We start from the raw sequence: 20934 nt of genomic DNA, 5'->3' as shown, positions 1-20934 counted from the left end.
CAGCTTGAGACGACAGCAGAAATGAAACAAAACACATTTTAATATCTCTGTACATAATTTTATTTACATGATACAATTTCGCAGTAATGTTGGGTAACAAGATTATATGTGCAATACATATAATAAATAAAGATGGTTTGTACAAACTTGCATAACTAAAATCAAAACCGATGGTTAATTTACTATGTAAACTCGCTAAAACTAAACAAACAGTACTGTGCAGCCAGACCCAAAACAGAAAACGGAGTGAGCCTTGTAAAAAAATTCACAGAGTCTGCTTGTATACATACTTGCATTTTCACACCAACACACAATACTCAAGCAAACTAATGGGACTGATTAAATGACAAAAACAATACCATTTTTCTTACCTGTATTTAAAGAATGTGACAATCAATCTACAATACCCATTGAAAAGAGATTCACACAAAAAACCCAAACATGAAGTGAATTAGAGCAAAAAATAAACCGACTTCAAATACACAGTCAACTTTAAAATACTCCGTTCATTAACCATGCAAAACAGCCATTTAAAAATCCAACTTCTTGAACAGAAACCACATTTAAAAAAATGGTGCTTTACAACGCAACACGCAAGTATGGAACATAAAAATCTATTTTATTTCACTTAAAGGATTGTAGGGGAACAAAGCCATTGTTTCACATGGTCACAATGTTTAACCCCAGGCATACTTGACACAGACAGTTGTATCATGGAAGTAGTTGCTCAAAACTGATCAAGCGTTCTGGTCTGGCTGCATGAACCATCTGAATGGGATAATATATTTTTCACATAGTCTGTCAACGGTTTAAACTTTTTTCACATAGTTGAAAGAACAAAGATCATTCCAACAGCCTGATAATTGATGATCAATGCTCAAGCAGAAAACGTCACTTATAAATGTCGAAAGCCTGACGTGATGGGGAGCGTTTCAACCCAGAGTAAAGAGCGTCCATTTGCTACATGAGCCAGCCATGCACTGTTGCTCCAACGGCGCTCAGGGCAGAGTGGTAACAGTCTTGAGTCCCGTATCAAGGGACACAATCACAAAGAAATGAGCAACGATCACACTGTATGACGGTCAGCCTTCAACACAACAATCAGACTCCAATTTACAGCAACTCGCCCACTAAGAAACAGATCTGGCAAGATACCTTAAACATTCTTTTTGTTTTCACTATTTGTTTTAGCTCGTGAAGAAACACAGAAATCAAATAGAACGATGGAAACGAAGTGATCACTCATGCATTGGCTTAGAAAGACGATTCTTTTCCCATACTGCAATTAAAAAAAACCTAGTCTTTAGAATCACAGGTCAAGCGCGAGTCCTTTTATCCGATCTCTCGCAAAATCAAGGTGCAAGATTTATATTCTCTGAATCTTGTCGGCAACAACGACAGGATTCTCTTTGCGGATCTTGGCTGCAGCCTCCGCCTTGTAGTCGTATGGGCAGTTGTGTTTGTCCGAGTAACGATGAAGTCCACAGAATAGATTCCCACAGCGGCAGTCGAACCCTGACGAAGAAAAAAAAAATGAGTACCTCGTCACATGATCTAACAAACACTTCACGACTCGCTGGTTGAAGCAAAGTTTTCGTTCAGGACAGGTTATTTCGCTCACCTGTCAGGCCAACCTTCTTGCGACACATAAAACATCTGTTCCTCTTGGGTTTGGTGGCCTCTGGCGTCTTGGCTTCGTCGCTACCAGCTGTACTTGGAGATGCAGTGGATGCAGTTGGCTGAGTAACAACTGCAAAGATATTTACAGGAATCACACACATGCAAATAAAAGCATACATTTATATCTCTATCATCTAACACTGAAGGCAATTTGGTTTGGTAGAAAAGCAACTTGTATTTTTAAAAGATTAACTTTGTTTTTCATTCATTGCACATCGCTAATTTTTTATCAGAAATAAATCTTCCTGGTACTAAGAGTTCAACAGAGCAATAAGACACCTGGTTCGGGAAGTTCTACTTTTGGAGAGGCCGCATCGTCTTCACAGGATATGCTCATCTCAGTCATCTGTTGTGTAACCGGAAGAGCAGCGCCAGAGGAGCTGTTGGGCGACTCGGCACTAGCAGCTGAAGAATTGTTTAGCGTTGCTTCAATGATCTGAATGGCTGAGGCTTCGGAGGTGGGACTGCCAGTTACACCGCTAGAACCTACTGCAAAAAAAAAACATCTATGTTGATGAACCACGCTTCAAAGAAAGATCTCATGAACCATTCATCCATGGAGCGGACAGGTGGAGGAGAGTTTGCGCTCACGTACCCATTGAGCTAATAGGACTGACACCTCCATTGTTTTGTCTTGTTATGTTCTCTTTGTAGCAAACCGAGCACATGCCACTAGTCCTAGGGTTGCCATAGAAACCACAGCCAGTGGCGCAGAGCATGGGCACGGGACTTTGGTTTGTCTCCTGGGCCATCTCTCTGAAATCAGGCAAATCCTAGAAAACAAAAAAACGAGAGAGTTAAGTTTAAGACTAAGAGAACGAAACAACAAATTCAGCCCATGTTATCTACGTCATTTAATCACATGACCTCGCTTCAGATAAAAGCAGTCTTATATAAATTTGAGCCGCATGTCATATGACTTTGAAAAGTAACAGCCAGATTTGACATCACATCTGCGGCACGATGACATGTAACATGCTGAATCTTAAGATTTAAGATTTTTTAAATCCTAATCCGAATTGTGAATCAAAGGCAATTTTTAGAGTAAGAAAAATGTTCTCTCAATGTATCTTACAGCAGACAGGGAATCAGATGGTAGCAAACCCATGGGTTGGACGTCTGCACCTTGGCATGGCACCAGATCACCGAATTCAAGCCTTGTGAACTCAAGCCACAAAGATCATGTGTTATTGTTTCACAACCAGAGTACGCTGTGAAGGTTAAACCTGCAAGACGGCCTCAAACATCCAGTTTGCCTGCCCAGTCTCCCAAAGTCAACAGAATCAAATCAAATAATATTCTATAACAAATGCTATGGTATGAAGACAATCACGAGAGGACATCAGTAACGTAAAAGATCAAAACAGTAGTCTTTTACAGTATTAGGATGCCCACCAAAAACTGCTGTCATAGGCTGAAAATGTGATTGTTGTAAAAATTGCTTATTCCACTGCTATAAGTGTACACTTGTGTAGATGACAACCTGACAAATCCATGCAGGGAAGTTAAATACTTTGACTTGCATATGTTATACAAAAGAGACATAAATAAGGGTTTTATCTCCCCCTTTACTATTAAATGTCATTTTGCCCCTTAATAGTTTCTATTACTTCATTTAAATAATTGAAATCGTTTATATCTTATTTTATTTATAAATGTTGGATGTCTAGATTTCACTTTGCTAAAATGGATAAAAATTTAAGTGAGGGTCATGGCAGAATCCTCCCCTCAAGCATTTGCAAACAAGCGGTTTCTGTACAAAGCAAATTAACTCAAATACAAACCAAAGCTTACATAACTAACAAAACCTCAAACACAACACAGAAATTAGCAAATATAACAAAATACCTTGTTGGCTGCACGATACATGAAAGGGATATAGTCTTCCTTATCACTCATTCAAGTCCATTGTAGAAACCAACTTGAACTGACACGCAAAACTCAGGTTTGTCACCTGCTTGCAGGAACTGAAAATTCTGTACAGTCAGCCATTTCATACACCAGCCGTATTTCAAAATAAAAGTACCACTACCAATGACAGAAAATCAATATACAAATACAACTTATCTTAATTACTAACGTGATTTTGACAAAAACAAAATATAAACAACATAAACACTCCCACCAAAATCACACAAACCTTAATGTGGGATTTCTCTAAATACAGTAGTAACTTGTCACTGGTTACTGGAAACAAATGTCAATATAAAACATTCATATTACTAACCACTTATTGCACATTTCAGTTTCAAGCACATTAACAGGTTTTCTTTTTTTGTCAAATGTGGAATCAATAATCATTAAAAAAAATATAATCTTACCATCTAATCAATTTAAAACAATCTACAGATAACTTCCTGACGCAAACAGCAAATACACTTTATACTAAAAGCAACCGCACAAATCTATCAAGTGAAATATTTCAACATTGTGACAATCCTTCTATACAAACAAAGTACCAGTAGCGTCTTAATAACATTTTTCTTTTTATTAAACATAATATACTACATCTATAATATCATAGATAAATGTACATAAAATATTACACAAGGCACATAAAGAAAAAAAACAGATACCAAGAACCAATAAATTGTAAATATTCTTATAGAAAAAATTCAGGGATGTTTGATCAGTAACCTGACAAAGCATCATCTATAGACCACTTCAGATGACGTAATCAACGCTTGAGAACTTCTTCCCTGTGTTCCAGTTCGTCTACTTCACTAGCCCTAATAGTAGATATTGTTTTTGTGTTGTTTTCTTCAGTTACACACGTGAAAATACAGCACTTCTTACCATTAAAGTATTTATTCACTCATTATTTCGTATGAAATGTTTACTGTATACTAGGGCTGCAACGATTCCTTGAGTTACTCAATTACAAAAAATACTCGATTAACATTGCTCTGCCTCGAAGCGTCTTTAAAATTTCAAAGCCCACATCACGTTGGATTGCGCTTACACTACGCTAAAGCGGAAGACGCAAGGATAGGTGGAGTTTTCATTTGAAATCACAGGCGCGGGATGCAAAATGGAAGCGAGCGGTAACAGTGGCAAAGAATTAAACAGGATAAACGACAGAAACTGTCCCCGGTTTGGGATCATTTCAAGTTGGAAACTAAAGAGAACACAGTGGTGTGTGTCCATTGCAGGATCGAGCTAGCATTACACAACAGCACGTCATCCATGCCGCAGCATCTCAAAAGAAAACATATGATTCCACACCGCTCAGAGACCGGAGGACCATCACCCTAATGCACACTGCAGCCATAATGTATACTTACATTTGTTAATTTAGTGACGCATTAGTTTTATAATTTATGAATGCAGCGGTGAGTTGTGGGTTATATCAGCTGTTAGAGTGTGCATCATTCTGCACTTCGAATTTCTAACGGAAGTAATAGACCATTCGAGAATCTTTGGAATACTCTTTTCAACATACTACGATTTGAGACACTGAGGTTTCTATGCGATCTGATCAGTAAATGTACACTAGTGAATGTAGTTCTAGTTATTTTAGTGATTTGGATGTTTGAATCTCTTTCAGCAAAAGGAGTCATTTCAGGGCTCTAGACTGTGACTAAATGGTCACATGTAGCGACAATTTATCCTGCCAGTGCGACAAATATTTCTTAATGGGCTCACGCACCAGTGCGACTGTCAAACCGATCAATATAATAATTTTTGTGTATTATAAATTTAATGCGTAGAAATGTTATATTGTGTAAGGGGCGCATTCAGTCACTCATTTTTGTATCCACTACTTCAACCATTCACTTATCTATCAGTGCCCCCAAGACCTAAATCGCAGGTAACCGGGAATCGCGAATGACCGAAAGAGCAGACGAGTGCTAAATGTCGCAACTGAAATAAATTTGCAGAATACAAGAATTTCCCTGGCTAAGGTACAAAACGGTAAACATAACAGTTAGGAAACAAAACATGTATGCTCCAGTATATTGCTAGACCTCTTAAAGGGGCAGCAGCATTATAAAGATCTCCATTTACGATGTTTGTTGTCAACAACAAAGGAAGGACCCAAAAACACTCATTGATATTAAAGGAATGGAGTTCTCTTAAAGCTACTTTCTTACTTTATTTAACTCCTTTAAGAAAGATGTGCTTTAAATATGGTCAAGTGTTGAAAGTTTAAATATAAAATAAAGATAATCATTAACAATGATTTATTTTTAATGTATTCAATTCATTTCAATTAAGTTCAAGTTATTATTTTTTCTTACCTCACCCCACGACTCAAATTAAGGGCTGGTGCCACCAACTGAATAACTTGATAGCACCAGTGTCACCTCTCTGAAGTGTTAGTCTAGAGCCCTGCATTTTGTTAATCCGAGCAGAGTTTATTTATGCTAGTTTAGATTAGATTTATAATAAGAAACAACTTGTATTGCAGCTAGGGACAAATAAGACAAACAGTTACAACAACGTTTGAAGTATAAGTGAAATCTAACTAAAGTTTCAGTATTCACTGCAGTTTTCCACCATTACAAACATGATGTGTACGACTGAGTAAACGTCATTCCTACAGGTCGACTGATTATCGAACTGGCCGATTATCGATGTTGATATAAAGCATTTTTTTTATTATTGACATCAGTTATTTTTAAAGCCGATTTGGAGATAAAGTAATTTAATTTTGAAATGTGTTATTTGGCATTAATGCAGCCAAGGATTTAGTGAGAGCTGTCGGAACATGGGCATGGCACTATAGTCTGTTGCCTAGAGTAATGCCCGCCCACCACCCATCTAATTTGTTCGGAGTCACGTGTCCAGCCAATCAACGCAGGACGCTTAAGCCACTGGAAGGATTGGATTTACTCGCACTGAAAACATTTGCTAGTTCGAGCTGTTTCAGTGAAAGCGCATCAGTTGACGGAATAGGCATTTGCACATTATTTTAAATCATGTCAATTCCCATATTCCCAAATACAAACCATTTCAAAGCATGAAGTACTCGCGTGCTCTCAAAAGACGATCTTCAGTCCGAGCACTCTGCAATGCACATGCACAGGACACATCCTCCACTCAAACTGTTTGCAACATGTGTCAGATTGAGTTATTTTCGCAATTTATTGCGCATAAATGTGCAGACAGACACGTTATAATCCCCGTCTTGGCAATTATACACGTTAGCACAGTCGGTTGTCTTCAGTGAGTGAGTGTCTGCAGATCTGTGTAATAAGTGTTTTTCCTTTATGTCTTAACGCGCCACCACATCTTTTTTATTACTGCGGAGAAAGACTTAAATATTCCAGTAATTTTGGTCATAAAAATAAGACTAATACATGATTCGAAGCTGTGATTGGTAGGGATGGGTATCGTTAAGATTTTGCTTATCGATACCGGTACTTATCAATGCTATTTTCGACCCTATGCTATATAATTTGATGTAAAAGCACATTTTGTGAAAAGATGTTAAACATTTTAGGTTTTATTCATTACAGCGGAACTTTAGAACTGCAGTTTACAAATGCTTCTGAGCAAACAGAAAATGCCACATTACAAAACGTGTGTGTTCCTTAGCATACCACTTAGCATGTGCAAAGGAGCACATCATACTGTAATTCAACATATTTACTTAATTTTTTATTTAACTCTGTGGCAGAATGTCAATAAAACAATGTTATAACTTGGTCTCAAATAAATTACTTTTATTTTGATGGATTGCCGCAAAGGGGTGTTTGACGGAAGCTTCCTTGTTGTGAAACGCGGACGATTAAGCTACACAAGCGCAACCATAGCACTCTTTCACTCATAAACACGCAAAACAAGCAGATTACAAATACTAGGGATGGGCATTTAAAGCAAAAATTATATTTGAAGATCAATGAGAACTATTCGAAGATTATTCGAAATTCGCACCCCTCCCCCAATTTAAGCTTTAAATCCATGACGACACACTGCTTTATTTATTATGGAATAGGCAATCTTACATAAAGCCATGCATTAAGATAACGCGCTGAATCATTAATATATTAACAACCGAATGACGGCACTTATTAACAGTACGTCGTACCTCATAATGCTAGGACATTTCCTTGTAAATTATGAGAATGCGCATTTATACCAACTAAAAAACAGCAGTGTGGTTGATCAAGGAAAATATAATAAAGCCATAAAGATTTTAGACCAGACTTAAAACATGTTAAGATATATAAACCGAATGACGGCATTTATTAACAGTCCGGAACGATTTCATGAATTAACAGCTCTAAAGGCTTCAGTTTCTATTGTCATGAAAAACTTTCTCCAGTCTGGCAGTGATCGTTTTTTTTAGACGAACAGTAAACTCGGCCCGTACAAACTCCATAAGATTTTTAAAGCCCTCTCCTTCGACAAAGCCGATCGGAAGCATACCCTTAGCGATCATCTTCGTAATTGAAGCCGTTATTTGCTCCGCCCGTTTGGCATCCAAATTGGTTGGTTACAGCGCCACCCTTTGGTTACTTGAACACGTTACGCGTGAAAACACAGCTAATTTTTTAAGATCGCACACACTACTCGAAATTCTATAATTAAAAAAATTCGAATCGAATATTCAAAATTCGTGACTCATGATTTTCAAGATGTATTTGTAAGGGATATGGACCAAGATCTCACACATATGTCGAGCAAATTTCAGTCATTCGGACATCATTCAGGTATGGAAAAAGACAGGCAGCAGCCTCCTCTAATCCGCCACATCCTTGCTTAGAGTGCTCTATTTCAAATGATCCGCACAAGCCCCACACAATGGCACAACAAACGGCAATAATGTTTGTTAAATATGTTGATTGAACTATTGTTTGTTTATTTCCTTACTGTTGACCGTGGTGTTACTATAGTAAACGTGTAATACCTTGGTTATTGGGCAAAGTTTTTGTCATAGCTCTTGTTATTCTTAATTTTGACCATATTTTTCATTTTTACACCGACATGTATATCGGTTCAAATTATTGGTTATCGGAATCTGCTCCAACCGTTAAAATAAGTTTTTAATAGCAAGTTATTCATATCTAGTCCATTTTGAAAAATGTTTTTTTTGTGGCTCGACATAGTTTAGAATGAATAAATAGTTAAAAAACTTTATTTTTGTTTTTAATGATAAATTATATTTTATTTCGTTTCGTTATAAGGTTAGTTTAAAACATATTTTGAGCCTTTTTGATTGTTGCTCAGGCACAGAACGTAGCTTGATAGCAAACCGTGCCAATTTTAATGATTTGAATCCATGATGGGCACGAATCTGCTTATATTACTCTTTTAGCTTTGGCTGTCCCCGTAAAAAAAAAAAAAAGAGATATATAAAAATAAAGATGTCAATGCGGTGAGTTTTGGGGATAATTTGACTTAGAAAAATATATAATAGTTAAGTCTGTGCAAATAGAAATTCAGTTTATTTTTACATGTGCAGTTTTACCAAGCTAGGGAACCTAGTGTTTTATTTATCTGTTTCTGTGTTGGATGTTAAATTTGATTTCCACTAAACTTTAGCTTAGTTAAGCTTTCCTGTAGCTCAGTGGTAAGAGCATTGGTTGTGGGCTCGATACCAGGGGATTGCAAATACCTATGTAAAATGTATAGGATAAAGTAATGCAAGTCGCTTTGGATAAAAGCGTCTGCCAAATGCTCAAATGTAAATGGACTTTGCTTAAATGACTAAAGCATTAAAAACAGCCGATTCCCGTTTGAATATCTAAAGCAGTAAAGCTATTACTTTTTTGCTCAATTTCATCCGCCTTATTGTTTATTGTGCTTTGATTTTTAAATTCTATTTGCACATAACAGTAATTAAAAGGTTTTGTTTCCATTTATTAATACCCGTTTATCAAGCTAGTGAAGCTGTTGTTTTATTCAGCTGCTTAATTTGCGCTGTAATTTTGAATTTCAAGTTTAAGATAGTGAACATTTTGTTTTATTTTGCTCGTTTAATAAATAATTCAATACATTTGTGAATCATTTGTTTGTTATTTTGTTTTACAGGGTCAGGAAATTAATGTTAAGTTGAGCCTGATGCCTTGCACACAGTTTATTAAGTAATTGTGCACTTTAAAAATGTTACCCTAGTATCGGATCGGTACTCCGTATCGGCCAATACTGAATCTCAGGTATCGGAATCGGGAGCAAAAAAGGTGGATCGGAGCATCCCTAGACAATGGCCCTTCAACTGGTAAACACTTTTTCGCTTCGTTTTTTTATTTTTTGTTGCTTGTGAATTCCCATTTGACCATGTGTTGTGTCCTATTATCTCCATTTATGTATGGAGCCAATGATTAAATTTCTAATATAGCCATTGTATTCTTTTTAGTGACGCATCAGTTTTATATTTTATGAATGCAGTGGAGCGTCACTAAACTCCACCTCCTCGCGGTGAGTTGTGGGTTATATCAGCTGTTAGAGTGTGCATCATTCTGCACTTTTCTGCGAATTTCTACCGGAAGTAAAAGACCATCCGGGAATCTGATTGGCACAGGGTGAGACAACTCGTTACTCCCAAGTCATGTTAAAGATGAACGATCCTCCAGCTCAAGCAAACTTTGAATCAATAACACTAAACCCCACTGCAGGCCGGGGGGGGGCACCGAGGTTCAAGTGCTTCTTGTTTCCGAGTAAACACGAGATTGCAGCATTCACCTCCACGTCAGAGGTTTTCCCCAGTAAAACCGTCACGTGTGTACCCCTAACGGGCTCACGTGGGCGAAGGGATTAGTTTTCTGTCACAAGGGTGCAATGTGACATGCTTCTCTGAAAAGCCTCCGCCATGCGAACAGCAGCGTGTTCTGACTTTAAGCTATAAATACCCTGACCTGCCTCCATTACATCATAGCTTTCTAGTAGACCCCCTGCTCTCTGCGTGGGCTTTAAAGCGAGCTGTGTATGTTTTGATAAAACCAAAAATGGAAATGACCCCGGTGTGTTTGTCTCGAGATGAGGCTGTTTTCCAACCGATTCATGTGTGACTGCACATGCATCACGGAATGCTCGACAGCAAACATAGACCCATCGCATATAGTTCAAAACAAAGAACTAAATGATAACCAGGTTAAATAATCAAAAAGCCAACGCGTTTTGAGCTAATAAGTGAAAACAAAGCGTCAAACTGATAACGAAACAGGAAAATAAGTCATAAAACAAGCAGTAAGGGTGTCACGCGATGCTAGCGTGCTCCCTTTTCAATGCAACAATACAGCCGACGTGGAAAATATGTTAAGTCTTACAATATAAAAACGTGTATTGCTGTACATGTGTTATTAGTAAAGCATACTATGCGTTTTATACAGGTTATAGAAAGATGTTACAGTACATGAGGCCTCGTTGAGAAATCCACTGAGTCATGCTAATACTAGCAAAGTGGCTAATTAACGTTACACACAATTACATGCACGTTTAAAGCCCCCAAACACCAAAGTACAACATCTACAGAACTTCACGCACGTTCAACATCGTTAACTTACATATTGTTGTAAAGACAATAATACAGACATTTATCTGATTTACATTTGGGTCATGGTAACGTTAAATGCTTTGTGCTATCCTTTGTTTTAAATACTCTTCCTGTTTGAGCCAAAGTACAAGCCCTGGTTTAAAAAAAACAATATGATCCACCTGTAAAACATAAATTAGGAACAAAACCTTTAAGATTAAACTGCTTGCGTGAGAAAAATACTGACTAAATACGTTCATCAATTCAACTCTGTTAAAGCCGCGACGCTAACGTTTACTGGCTGGCTTTTGCTTCGGTCATAATGTTTTTAATGAACGCAGAAAATGTAAGATATTAGAAGCCAAGACACATTAGCGTGTATCAATAACATTGAACGCATTTAACACATTAAAAAAACGAAATAACACGATGAGTAAACACTTTCGAGTCGAATACACACAGCTAACTGGCACAAAATCATTTTTCAACCGTGAAACTCTGTTAAAAAGCGTATCTGTTAACAAGCATAGCAAACAGCATGCTAGCTATACCATATAAATATATAAAGCTATTTCAAGTGCTTCTCCGAATCATATTGTAGCTTACGGATGGAAACAAACAACAGGCTAATCACACTAACGTTAGCTGAATGCTATCACCAGCTAACAACCATATTTGGTTAAACTCGCCACAAGTTCACAAAGTTCATTATTTTACACCAACAAATGACACTTTACATGACATTATACTCACTTCTACATTAATATATAACCATAGTAGTCGTTCTAGGTGGTTGATTAACTAATAGCTGGTTCATTTGTTTTTTGTTTTATGTTCGCTATTCACGTTAGCATGACCGTTTAAAGTGTTTTTAAGGGTTAAGCTTAGCTGTTGTATGAAAACTTACCTTATGTATGAAAAAGAGAAGCTCCCAAAATAAAGAGACAATAGAAAAATAAACCCTTGGCGGCGGCGGCGGCCTGTGACGTTTGCCCGCTGATGTGTATTTCGGTCTGTTTTCTGGCTGCTGTCTGATAATTTTCTTTAATAGAAGGCGTGACGTCATCGATGCGAACACGCCCACGAGGCGGGGCTACCTGCACCAGTCATAACAAGTTTACTGTACGAAAACAACCTTCTGCCCAGTAGTAACAGATGTAGTGCTGTGGAATTTGGCAGTAGGAAGGAAATCTTTTAGGATATATTAATGATTAATGGTTTGTTAGGGTTTCTAGGAGCTGTTGGTGGCTACATTTATATAGTTTCTTCTTAACTGTTTTCTTTAGTCGATTTCCTAAAAGAACATCTTATCTTATCAATATCTATCTGTGATGGTATAAGACAACAATATGTGGACACTCTCTGTACAGTACATTGGTTTCCTGGAGGTTATTTTTACTTCAGAAGCTCTTGTATCAGATGTCACCACCCAGAGATCTGATGACCCGGAGAGCATCCAGGACTTTAGATCTTTCTGAAGGACAAGTTGATTCATTTAACAATCTCATCTTGATCAAAGTATAACAGACAAAAGAACACAATGGCAGATAGCATGTTGAGCAGTCTACACAGTATCATATGTAGATTCAACCGCCGTCCCAATGACTGAAGATCAGTTTTATTACAAACCACTACATGACTTATAAATTAGGGTTTAAAGATCGAGCCCGACACACCCCACCCCCTCACAATATCTCTGTTGATCTATTTCTATTTTAAAAACTGAATGAGCATTTAGATATCTTGAAACTGGAAACCGCAATAACCTGTAAAGCTTTTATCATGTAAACAAGAACACAATGAAATGAATGTGGGAGGTCTTTTTATTTGAAACAACCGCGTGTTTGTTTTGCAACCATTCTCATATTTATCCCCCAGGTTATATATAGAAGAGGAACCTGACAGCAGAGGGAATCAGTTCATGTGGAAAAAACACTACCGCTTTATGGTCCCAAGCGTATTTAAAACAAGAACTCAACCTATTACGAACCAAACACTAACATATATTTTATATACCAAATGCATTTTATATAAAGAGATGTTGTAATTACTATAACCTGGTGTGACCATATTCTTTTGGTGTAACTTCCTTTTGAATGATAATCTTATCTAATCAGTATAATCATTTTAAGTGAAAATAAAGGACTTTGCTAAAAAATGATCAAAGAAATAAAGACCCTTTGAAATAATCAACATTGATCAATGAATCAGATTATTGACTATTTTGAATTGTAGGTTAAGACAAGTGTTTGTTATTGGAATTGTGCATTAGCCAGAATAAAATATCAGAAACAGATTTGTCGAACTTGCATTAAGCGATGGGCAGCATGTTATTCTTGGAAAACTGAAAATGAGGGTTTCTCTTCTGTTAAAGTCCCTGTGAACCGAATGTTGAGATTCTTTAGACATGCATATTGACGTATTTCCAGGTGAAATGGAATTTTGAATAAGAAAAACAGTGGGCGTGGCTTTAGTCTTCTCTACGATTTGATTACATGTATAAAAACAGCCGTTGCATTTTGTAATGGAACTGGCAGGAGACTGACAGTTGAAGGAGAGGAGTTAACAGATGCTCCAGCCAAGTCTTCTAACACACGTCATCCAAAGATGGATAGTCAAAGGACGGAAGTGCAATTTCAGATTTAACAAGATTATGATGGCACACAAGTTTTAAAAAGAGAATCACCTTCATTGATCAAATATTGACAATAAACGCTGCAATATGTCATGATAAATATTGTCATTTTAAATTTCACTGGGACATTAAAATTGTGATGTGGAAAAAGATAAACACACAAGTTTTTTGAAAGAGCATTAGTTGATTTATTCTCTCCACAGGACACCATGGAAAGTAAAATTATTTACAAAATTTGGAATGTTGAATAAATGCATACCAATCATTTTAAGAGTAGCTGCTTCCAGAGAAACCTTTCACATAACTATACATTAAAAGGGCTGCGTCTGTGATGCAAATTATTGCTGGTTTGAAAAACAATCACTAATGCCATGAATAAATCATAAACCTTTTAAAAAAGTATTTACATTTCGATTAGTAATCTCAAAGTCAAAGTGTACTAAATAAATAAAAGATGGGACAGTAAAAAAACAACCTTTTTGAAATGAGTCTGTGCAGACAAAACAAAAAGAATGACAGTCCCAACTACACTAGACTGTGTCATTAAAAAAGGCATCCACAAAAATAACTGTTTTGTGACATCACAATCATTTCACAGTAAAATTTAGGGGAATTGTTTGGTTTTTTTTCAACGCACAATGTGGCAAATGCACTTGCAACTGCGAAGCAACAAAAATGCCTAATAACATAGTAGGGGCTTGGTGTCGATATTAATTAAAATGCCAAAAAATGGTCTTACAGAAGTGGTGACAGTGCTCTTCACATCCATAAACTTGTGGGTTTGTCACATTGTCAGTATATGTTAATCTGAATTCATTTAGCACTCCAGTCTAGTGAAGAATCAATACAGTGTCGAACAATCAAAGGAGGGATTTCATGCAAATAAGCAAAGTACAAGTTAGTCATTCTCCTCGACGTGTGTACAAATAGCAAAAAACCTTTTGTGGCCTTTAAACTCAACTACTTCATCAAATAAAAACATTACAATGATAATTTTACAAAGCTGTGCCGCTTCATCCAATCTTTTTACATATCAGCTGGTGTCATGGTTTTCATATACACTGGTGATGATCATCTTTGTAGGATTTTTCTGAAACAGCAGTGCAATCGTTCACAGATAAGGACATGTCGAAACATTCATTCGCACACTATTCAGACTTCACAAATATTTTTTTTCTCCCAAAAATCTGAAATGTCATTTCCTACATTTTCATCTTTAAAAGATTTGTACAATATAAAATGCTGTATCAATTCAGAAATACTAAATGGGATTTTTGCACGTATAAAAAAACGCAACCGACTGCATCCAGCGAATGGAATTAAATGACTTTCTATTGCTCTTTCGCCCACTGTGTCATACGTCAGCCCGATAAGGCCACTGAATATGCGGTGTGGATCGGTGAGTATTGCTCTGGGTCGGACAGTTCAGGGTCTATGGCACTTGACATGACGTTTCCTCTGCCCACCTTGGACACCCTTACAGCAAACGCCTGCAAATCTACAAAAATGTGAGGGTGTTTTCGCGAGAGGATAAAACATCAACATTCTTCAAAGAATAAAACCGTTTCCGTACAACCAAGTTCAAAATCGCACAACTTTCGAAATGTGAACATCAGTTTGGTGGCCATTGGAATAGGGCCGTCGGACATCTTGTAGTCCGAGCCAGCCGCTGCTTAATTATTAGGAAGTCCCTTTTCTCTTAGCCAGCAGTCCTGTGCAACAGTCCCAACATGCTTTGGTTCAGATAGCTCGCACCACTTTCAGTTTCAGTTTCAACGTCCAATGTCTTTTTTTGTTGACGTCTCTTCTCTTTCACAATCCTTATTGAAGTTCTTCAGAGCGTTCCAACGATTCACGTACAGAGATCATTTCAGCACTTTCTTAAAAGATTGCAAGTTAGCGGGGACAGAAGACTCGTATTTCACTGGAGAAAAAGCGATGGACAGAAGTCGAGAAGATGTCAGCCGATGACATTTAGGAGTGAGCTTGTCATTCAGATGAGTAACGTAATCCTACCAAATAAACAAATATTACCAATAGAATTCTACATTCAAACCTAGCACATAGCGTTGTCTTCTAGCTCAGAATTTCACATAGATCATGAAAGTGGTTTTAAAATCTTTAAAACGAAAAATAAAAAACAGAGTGAGATGTGATAGAGAGCCGTGCCCTCACAGGGTCAGCTACACCTAACATCCCACTAGAGCTCTACGCAGGTTGTATTCTTCAAAATAAAATTTTAAAAAGGTGAAATTAAAAACAATCTTTACAAAAAGCACAGGTTTTCATATTGGTTGAACTACACCAACAGGCTAACCACAGTGAAGGCGTAAATCTTTAAGACGCATCCTTCCAGGCGTTTGTCCGTCTCCCACTTGACGCAGTGGTTCTGCCCCTTTAACCCATGGTCCACAGCCGCCCGTTTCCATCAGACTGAATATAAAGTACTCCTCTGGGTAAAAAAATAAGACGGTGAAGATTCAGTTTCATCTACGCTGCCATCTCTCGAATGATGATCAGGTCGACGGTGCTGGGAAAGGTCTTCAGTAGGGACACTGCGTTTCCGTGGTCGACATTAATGAAGCTGTACCCGTTTGCCTGTGGAGAAGAAACGCGGTGAAGTTATTCCCTCATTCAAGCAACCAAAGTGATTAATATGGAAAAAGGTGAAGAAATTACCTGAAGGATTTTATCTCCAGGTTGAAGGAGCTTTGAAGCGGGTCCATCTGACTGAACTCTCGTCACAAATATACCCTACGGAAAAAAAGGGCTGTTCAGGTTAGATTGTGTCATGTGATACATTTTCTTTCCTGTAATAAAGGATCATGTAGCATCGTATTTATTGTGAAACTAGCTATCAGACCTCATTTGCTATCGTGCGTGACATGATGGAAATTTGACAGGGATGATTTTTTTTGAGCGAACCTCAATTATTAATATGACTTTTTTGGTCACTTCCCTTAAAGCGGTCACACAAACACAGTTTCTCAAGTAAAAAAGCTGAAGTCGTGGGTTTGAAATAGAAATGAAGAAGTGCATACGTAGTCGTCTGGGCGGAAGGGATTTCCACGGCCACCGACTCCACCTGATATGCTGAAACCCAACTCGGGGTTCTTCTCGATCGTCACGTGGAGCTGAAGACACATAACAGACGCTTTCAACACACTACTCACGACACTGAAGAGTCATCACATAAGCCCTTTTCTACTTTTAGGAAAATGACAGGGGATATAATATAGACCAAATGAACCACATATGACACATTTCTGCAAGTATTTATTAATATTGGAGGTTTATTTCTCAAACAAGATCTTGAGTTTCCTTATTATTGCATAACAATGAAATGTAGTGGTTATGAAGGTATTAATGTATTTTATTATCTTTTATCTTATCTATTATTACTAATGTTATTAGTTCCTTTTAATTCAAAACAATGTAAAGCTGCTTTGCAATGATACAAATTATGATAAGCACCATATAAATAAAACTGAACTGGCTTCTTTTTTGACAAATAACACCTTTTGACGTGGATTTCAGTAACATTTATCAACAAAATGTCAAAGGCAAGCTATTAAATGTTTGTGTCTACCTCTTGCTGCAGCATGTCATGGGACACCCGTGTAGGGCCAGAGGGCTGCTGGGATACTTTAAGCATCAGATAGTCTATGAGCTGCTCTCTGGAGGGGTGACGAGCCATTGGTGACTGACCGCAGCTCATGGGAGATCTCACCGGAGGACACATTTGTCCATTCATCAAAGGCACCTGATTAAGAAGCAGGAAAACCATCAGGAGCGACATACAGACTGAAAAACATCATACCAAGTGTCATATCCGTCAATAAATAACCAATTTCAAGTTCAACAAAAGGATCAGATGTCATTTCCTCAAGGCTAAACTAATCGTTTCATAAAACCTGCTGAGTCAGACACAGCCCGTTTAAAGATGGCTGTAGATTCCTGAACTCTGTGTGGAGAGATGGCTTTCATTTTAGAGTCACATTTCTTTAAATGCGAAACGAAAAACTGTGAAAATTCAGTCAGCTATATTCACTAACCACCAGCGGAAGCTTTTCTATCTGCATCTGAATTTGAGGGAGAGATACATTAACTGGGCTTTTTAATAAAAGCCAATGGAAGATTTGTTAAACTGCAACTTAATGTCTACTGACATGCATTTTACGGACACCAGGGGGCATAAAGTTCCCAGGAAACGATTTTAGACAAAATAATGAAAATCCTATTGACCAATGAAGCATCCTGTCAAAGTAATAAGATACTTGGTTGTCTTTAGTCATTTTTAAGTTGAGTGCCTCTCTTAAAAGTCAAAAGGAAAATGCTTGCACTAAAAAGTGCTTTATCTTCTTTTTTACGGACACAAAGTCCAAGAGCCAAATGATAGAAAACATGTTTTGGTGATGGTACTTCAAAGCTAACTGTAAACTGAAAAAAAGCCAGTAAAGTCATCAATTATATATTCGCGATATTTAAAAATATGATCAATTTTGCATTCTGCAAGTGCAATTAAACAATCAATTTTTAATCAATTCTCAATTCACCCATCTTTTGGGTTTATTTCTATACAGTTTTCGAACTGTATGATGCCAGGGACTCCCAAATAAGATGAAGCGTTTATAACGGACCCCCTTTCTAAAATAAATTTCCATCTTTAACTTTTATGTGCAAAGAAACATTGAAACTTTGCTACTTAACTTGCAAATGTAATATTATAAAGACAACATATTGCTTCCGAACCTAAATAGCTGGCTACACTTGCTGGATGTATATAACCCCCAAGAGACATTTTAAATTCAAATGTATTTGTACTGTAGAAATGTTTACATGAAATGTATGAAAAGGGACAAAAGTGAGATTTTTGAGTTCTCCCTGAAATTGTCTGGGGACCCTTTGCAACCTTCTGAAGGCCCCCTGGGGGTCCCCTACCCCAGTTTGTAACCCCCCCATGTTAGAAATCTTCTGTATCATTAGATGACATAAGCAGCACTTGTTCATTAGAGTTAATGACTCATTGCTGGAGTCCGACTTCCCCGCTGGGCCTCCGTCTACTTCATTACCAAATCAACACTGAATATAGCAAACACGTAATATACAGTAGATCAGAAAATGACACTCTAAAACATAAAAATATCCACCAATGTCATACAGGCATTCAGCTGCATTACAATTTAAGATTCGGTCCTCATTTGTGTAAACAATTGCTAATTTTTAGGGGGGATGAACTATTCATACTTTAAAATATATATACCTATTTGAAATATTATGCAAAATAGCAGACCATGTGGCATTTGCAAACAAACTCTTTGTGATCTTTCACAAATCACAAAAGTGTCCCAGCGGAGTAAACACAGGAGTAGATCATCACATTGCGTATCTACAATACTCCAAGATGTAAACAGTATATTTATTGTTATTCATGTAAAACCACACCATGTCAAATCCGCAGCTTTTTCTTTCATTCATACGCTATTTTTATTTACTAGCTGAAAATATTATTGCACTTACTTTTCTGAGAGTGTCGATATGATAGCCCTGTTGTCCATGAGGACTAAAAACATCATCCTGCAGGGAAACAACACAACATATTATTCGACAATCTTTGCAACGGAATAAAGTTGTCTTTCATGATAATTACTAAACGTTTATAAGTAATGCTGTGCTCACACCAAACACAATCACATTTAGGCCTGGGCGATATATTGTACGATTCTTATGCTCTCAGTTTCTCAATGACTTGCGGTTAAATGGCGCCACATCAGAAAGCCAGAGGTCGCTCTTGCGCAGAAACTCCGAATATGGGAAACCGAAGAAGAACAATAAGTTCTAGGAAATGCCTGTGGTCATATTCTATTGCTGTTCTTCAAACCTTTTCAGGTATTTTCATGATAAAGAGGATTTATAGTAATGACGAGTGTTGATTTTTCAAACACACGCAATAAACGACTCGATCTGGTAGTGATTTTAGATCGAGCAGACAAGCATTACTTCATACTTATCAAACAGCCGTAGTTCACGGAAGAGCTGTGCATAAAACATCGAATCGATTTCAGAATCGATATAGACATGTATAATTAGCCTGAATCGCGATATATATCGCCCAGCCCTAATCGCATTCCCCATCTTTCTTAATGCCGGGAAAAGTCAATTTTTTGTGAGTGAGTGACACAAAAAACATCACGCCATTGAGTGTCTTCAAGCGGTAGATGTAAATGAGTTATTCACGCAAATGTCTCTCTCAAATTAAACATTTTCAACTTGTGCGAAAAACGCAATTGACGCACATTTACGGCAAACGCAACACCAGATTCGGTGTCATTCGTTTTTGCGTTGACTTTGTATGTAGTTTACTGGTGCAAATCACTTCATTCTCATTTGGTGTGAACCCAGCAAAATACATCTGACGTCAAACTTCACTAGATGACAGCTTTTCTAATAATCAAGGAAATGACAAATTTAATAAAATAGGTTGAGCTTTCTACAATGAGAACAACACACATTTTACAGCATGGATTATGTCTGAAAGAAGGCCGAATGCCACTCATGATCAAGATATTTCTCACGCGTGTGGACTTCTCAGGACGTATTATAAACAGGAGCCCCTTGTCCTCTTGCTCACTTCTACCAATCGAACTCTATATGAACATCCTCCGATAAGTAGTAAACAGTCATAATGTACATTGATGCAACACTAATTGTGGTCCACTGTTTAGCTGTGAATGACAGACCTACAGCTACAAGCATCAATCAACTCTTATTATTTGTGACCACAAGCACTGATAAAGACAGGTGGGTTTCTTGCCATTAGTGTGCAAGGGTTAGTGTTTGGGACCCATGTGTCCTATGGTGTGATAACCATTTTTTTGGAACATTTTTATTAGAAAAAAAGTAATCATAAAGTTACATATAATATGATTCAAATTTATAATATAAAAAAAAGTAGTCGACTTATAATGCATTTAAAGGAGTAGTTCACCCAAAATGAATCATTTATTCACCCAAACGTTTAAAAACCTGTTTATGACTCTTTCTTCTGTTTTGTTCATACAATAAAGTCAATGGGGTCGTTGATGTCTCTTTGCCAACTTTCTTAAACATGTATTTTGTGTTCTGCAATAGAAAGTCATACATATTTTGAATGGGTGGGAAAAAAATAAAACTTTCAGTTTTGGGAGAACAATCGCTA

At 37.3% G+C, this 20934-nt stretch overlaps 2 protein-coding genes across 4 annotated transcripts in view; both read right to left on the bottom strand.

Moving 5' to 3' along the window:
* Window positions 1-22: 22 nt before the first annotated feature.
* Window positions 23-12137, bottom strand: zfand5b (zinc finger, AN1-type domain 5b). 2 transcript variants are annotated; one of them, XM_056735972.1, is made up of 5 exons: window positions 12009-12137; window positions 2276-2453; window positions 1960-2169; window positions 1622-1750; window positions 23-1515 (listed from the first exon to the last, which is right to left on the bottom strand). In XM_056735972.1, exons 2-5 carry the CDS (start codon window positions 2430-2432, stop codon window positions 1367-1369), a joined length of 645 nt encoding a protein of 214 aa, XP_056591950.1. In that variant the 5' UTR covers window positions 2433-2453; window positions 12009-12137; the 3' UTR covers window positions 23-1366. The 2 variants fall into 2 exon arrangements, with proteins under 2 accessions (XP_056591950.1, XP_056591951.1); XM_056735973.1 differs by having other exon boundaries at window positions 1960-2166.
* An 817-nt stretch (window positions 12138-12954) lies between these two features.
* Window positions 12955-20934, bottom strand: part of erbin (erbb2 interacting protein) — a 69631-nt gene continuing 61651 nt past the window's right edge. Inside the window, exons 22-26 of one of the 2 annotated variants that reach the window (XM_056736192.1) lie at window positions 19257-19313; window positions 17326-17499; window positions 16778-16870; window positions 16416-16490; window positions 12955-16334 (exon numbers count right to left, since the gene is read on the bottom strand). In XM_056736192.1, the coding sequence (XP_056592170.1) occupies window positions 16227-16334; window positions 16416-16490; window positions 16778-16870; window positions 17326-17499; window positions 19257-19313 (507 nt within the window). In that variant the 3' untranslated portion in view covers window positions 12955-16226. The remainder of the gene's footprint in view (window positions 16335-16415; window positions 16491-16777; window positions 16871-17325; window positions 17500-19256; window positions 19314-20934) is intronic. The other variant, XM_056736193.1, reaches the window with a different exon arrangement.

The sequence above is a fragment of the Triplophysa dalaica genome, chromosome 22 (assembly GCF_015846415.1).
Source record: "Triplophysa dalaica isolate WHDGS20190420 chromosome 22, ASM1584641v1, whole genome shotgun sequence".
Lineage (NCBI taxonomy): Eukaryota > Metazoa > Chordata > Actinopteri > Cypriniformes > Nemacheilidae > Triplophysa > Triplophysa dalaica.
The sequence above is the reverse complement of the archived record's forward strand: the minus strand, read 5'-3'. Positions and strand labels throughout refer to the sequence as shown.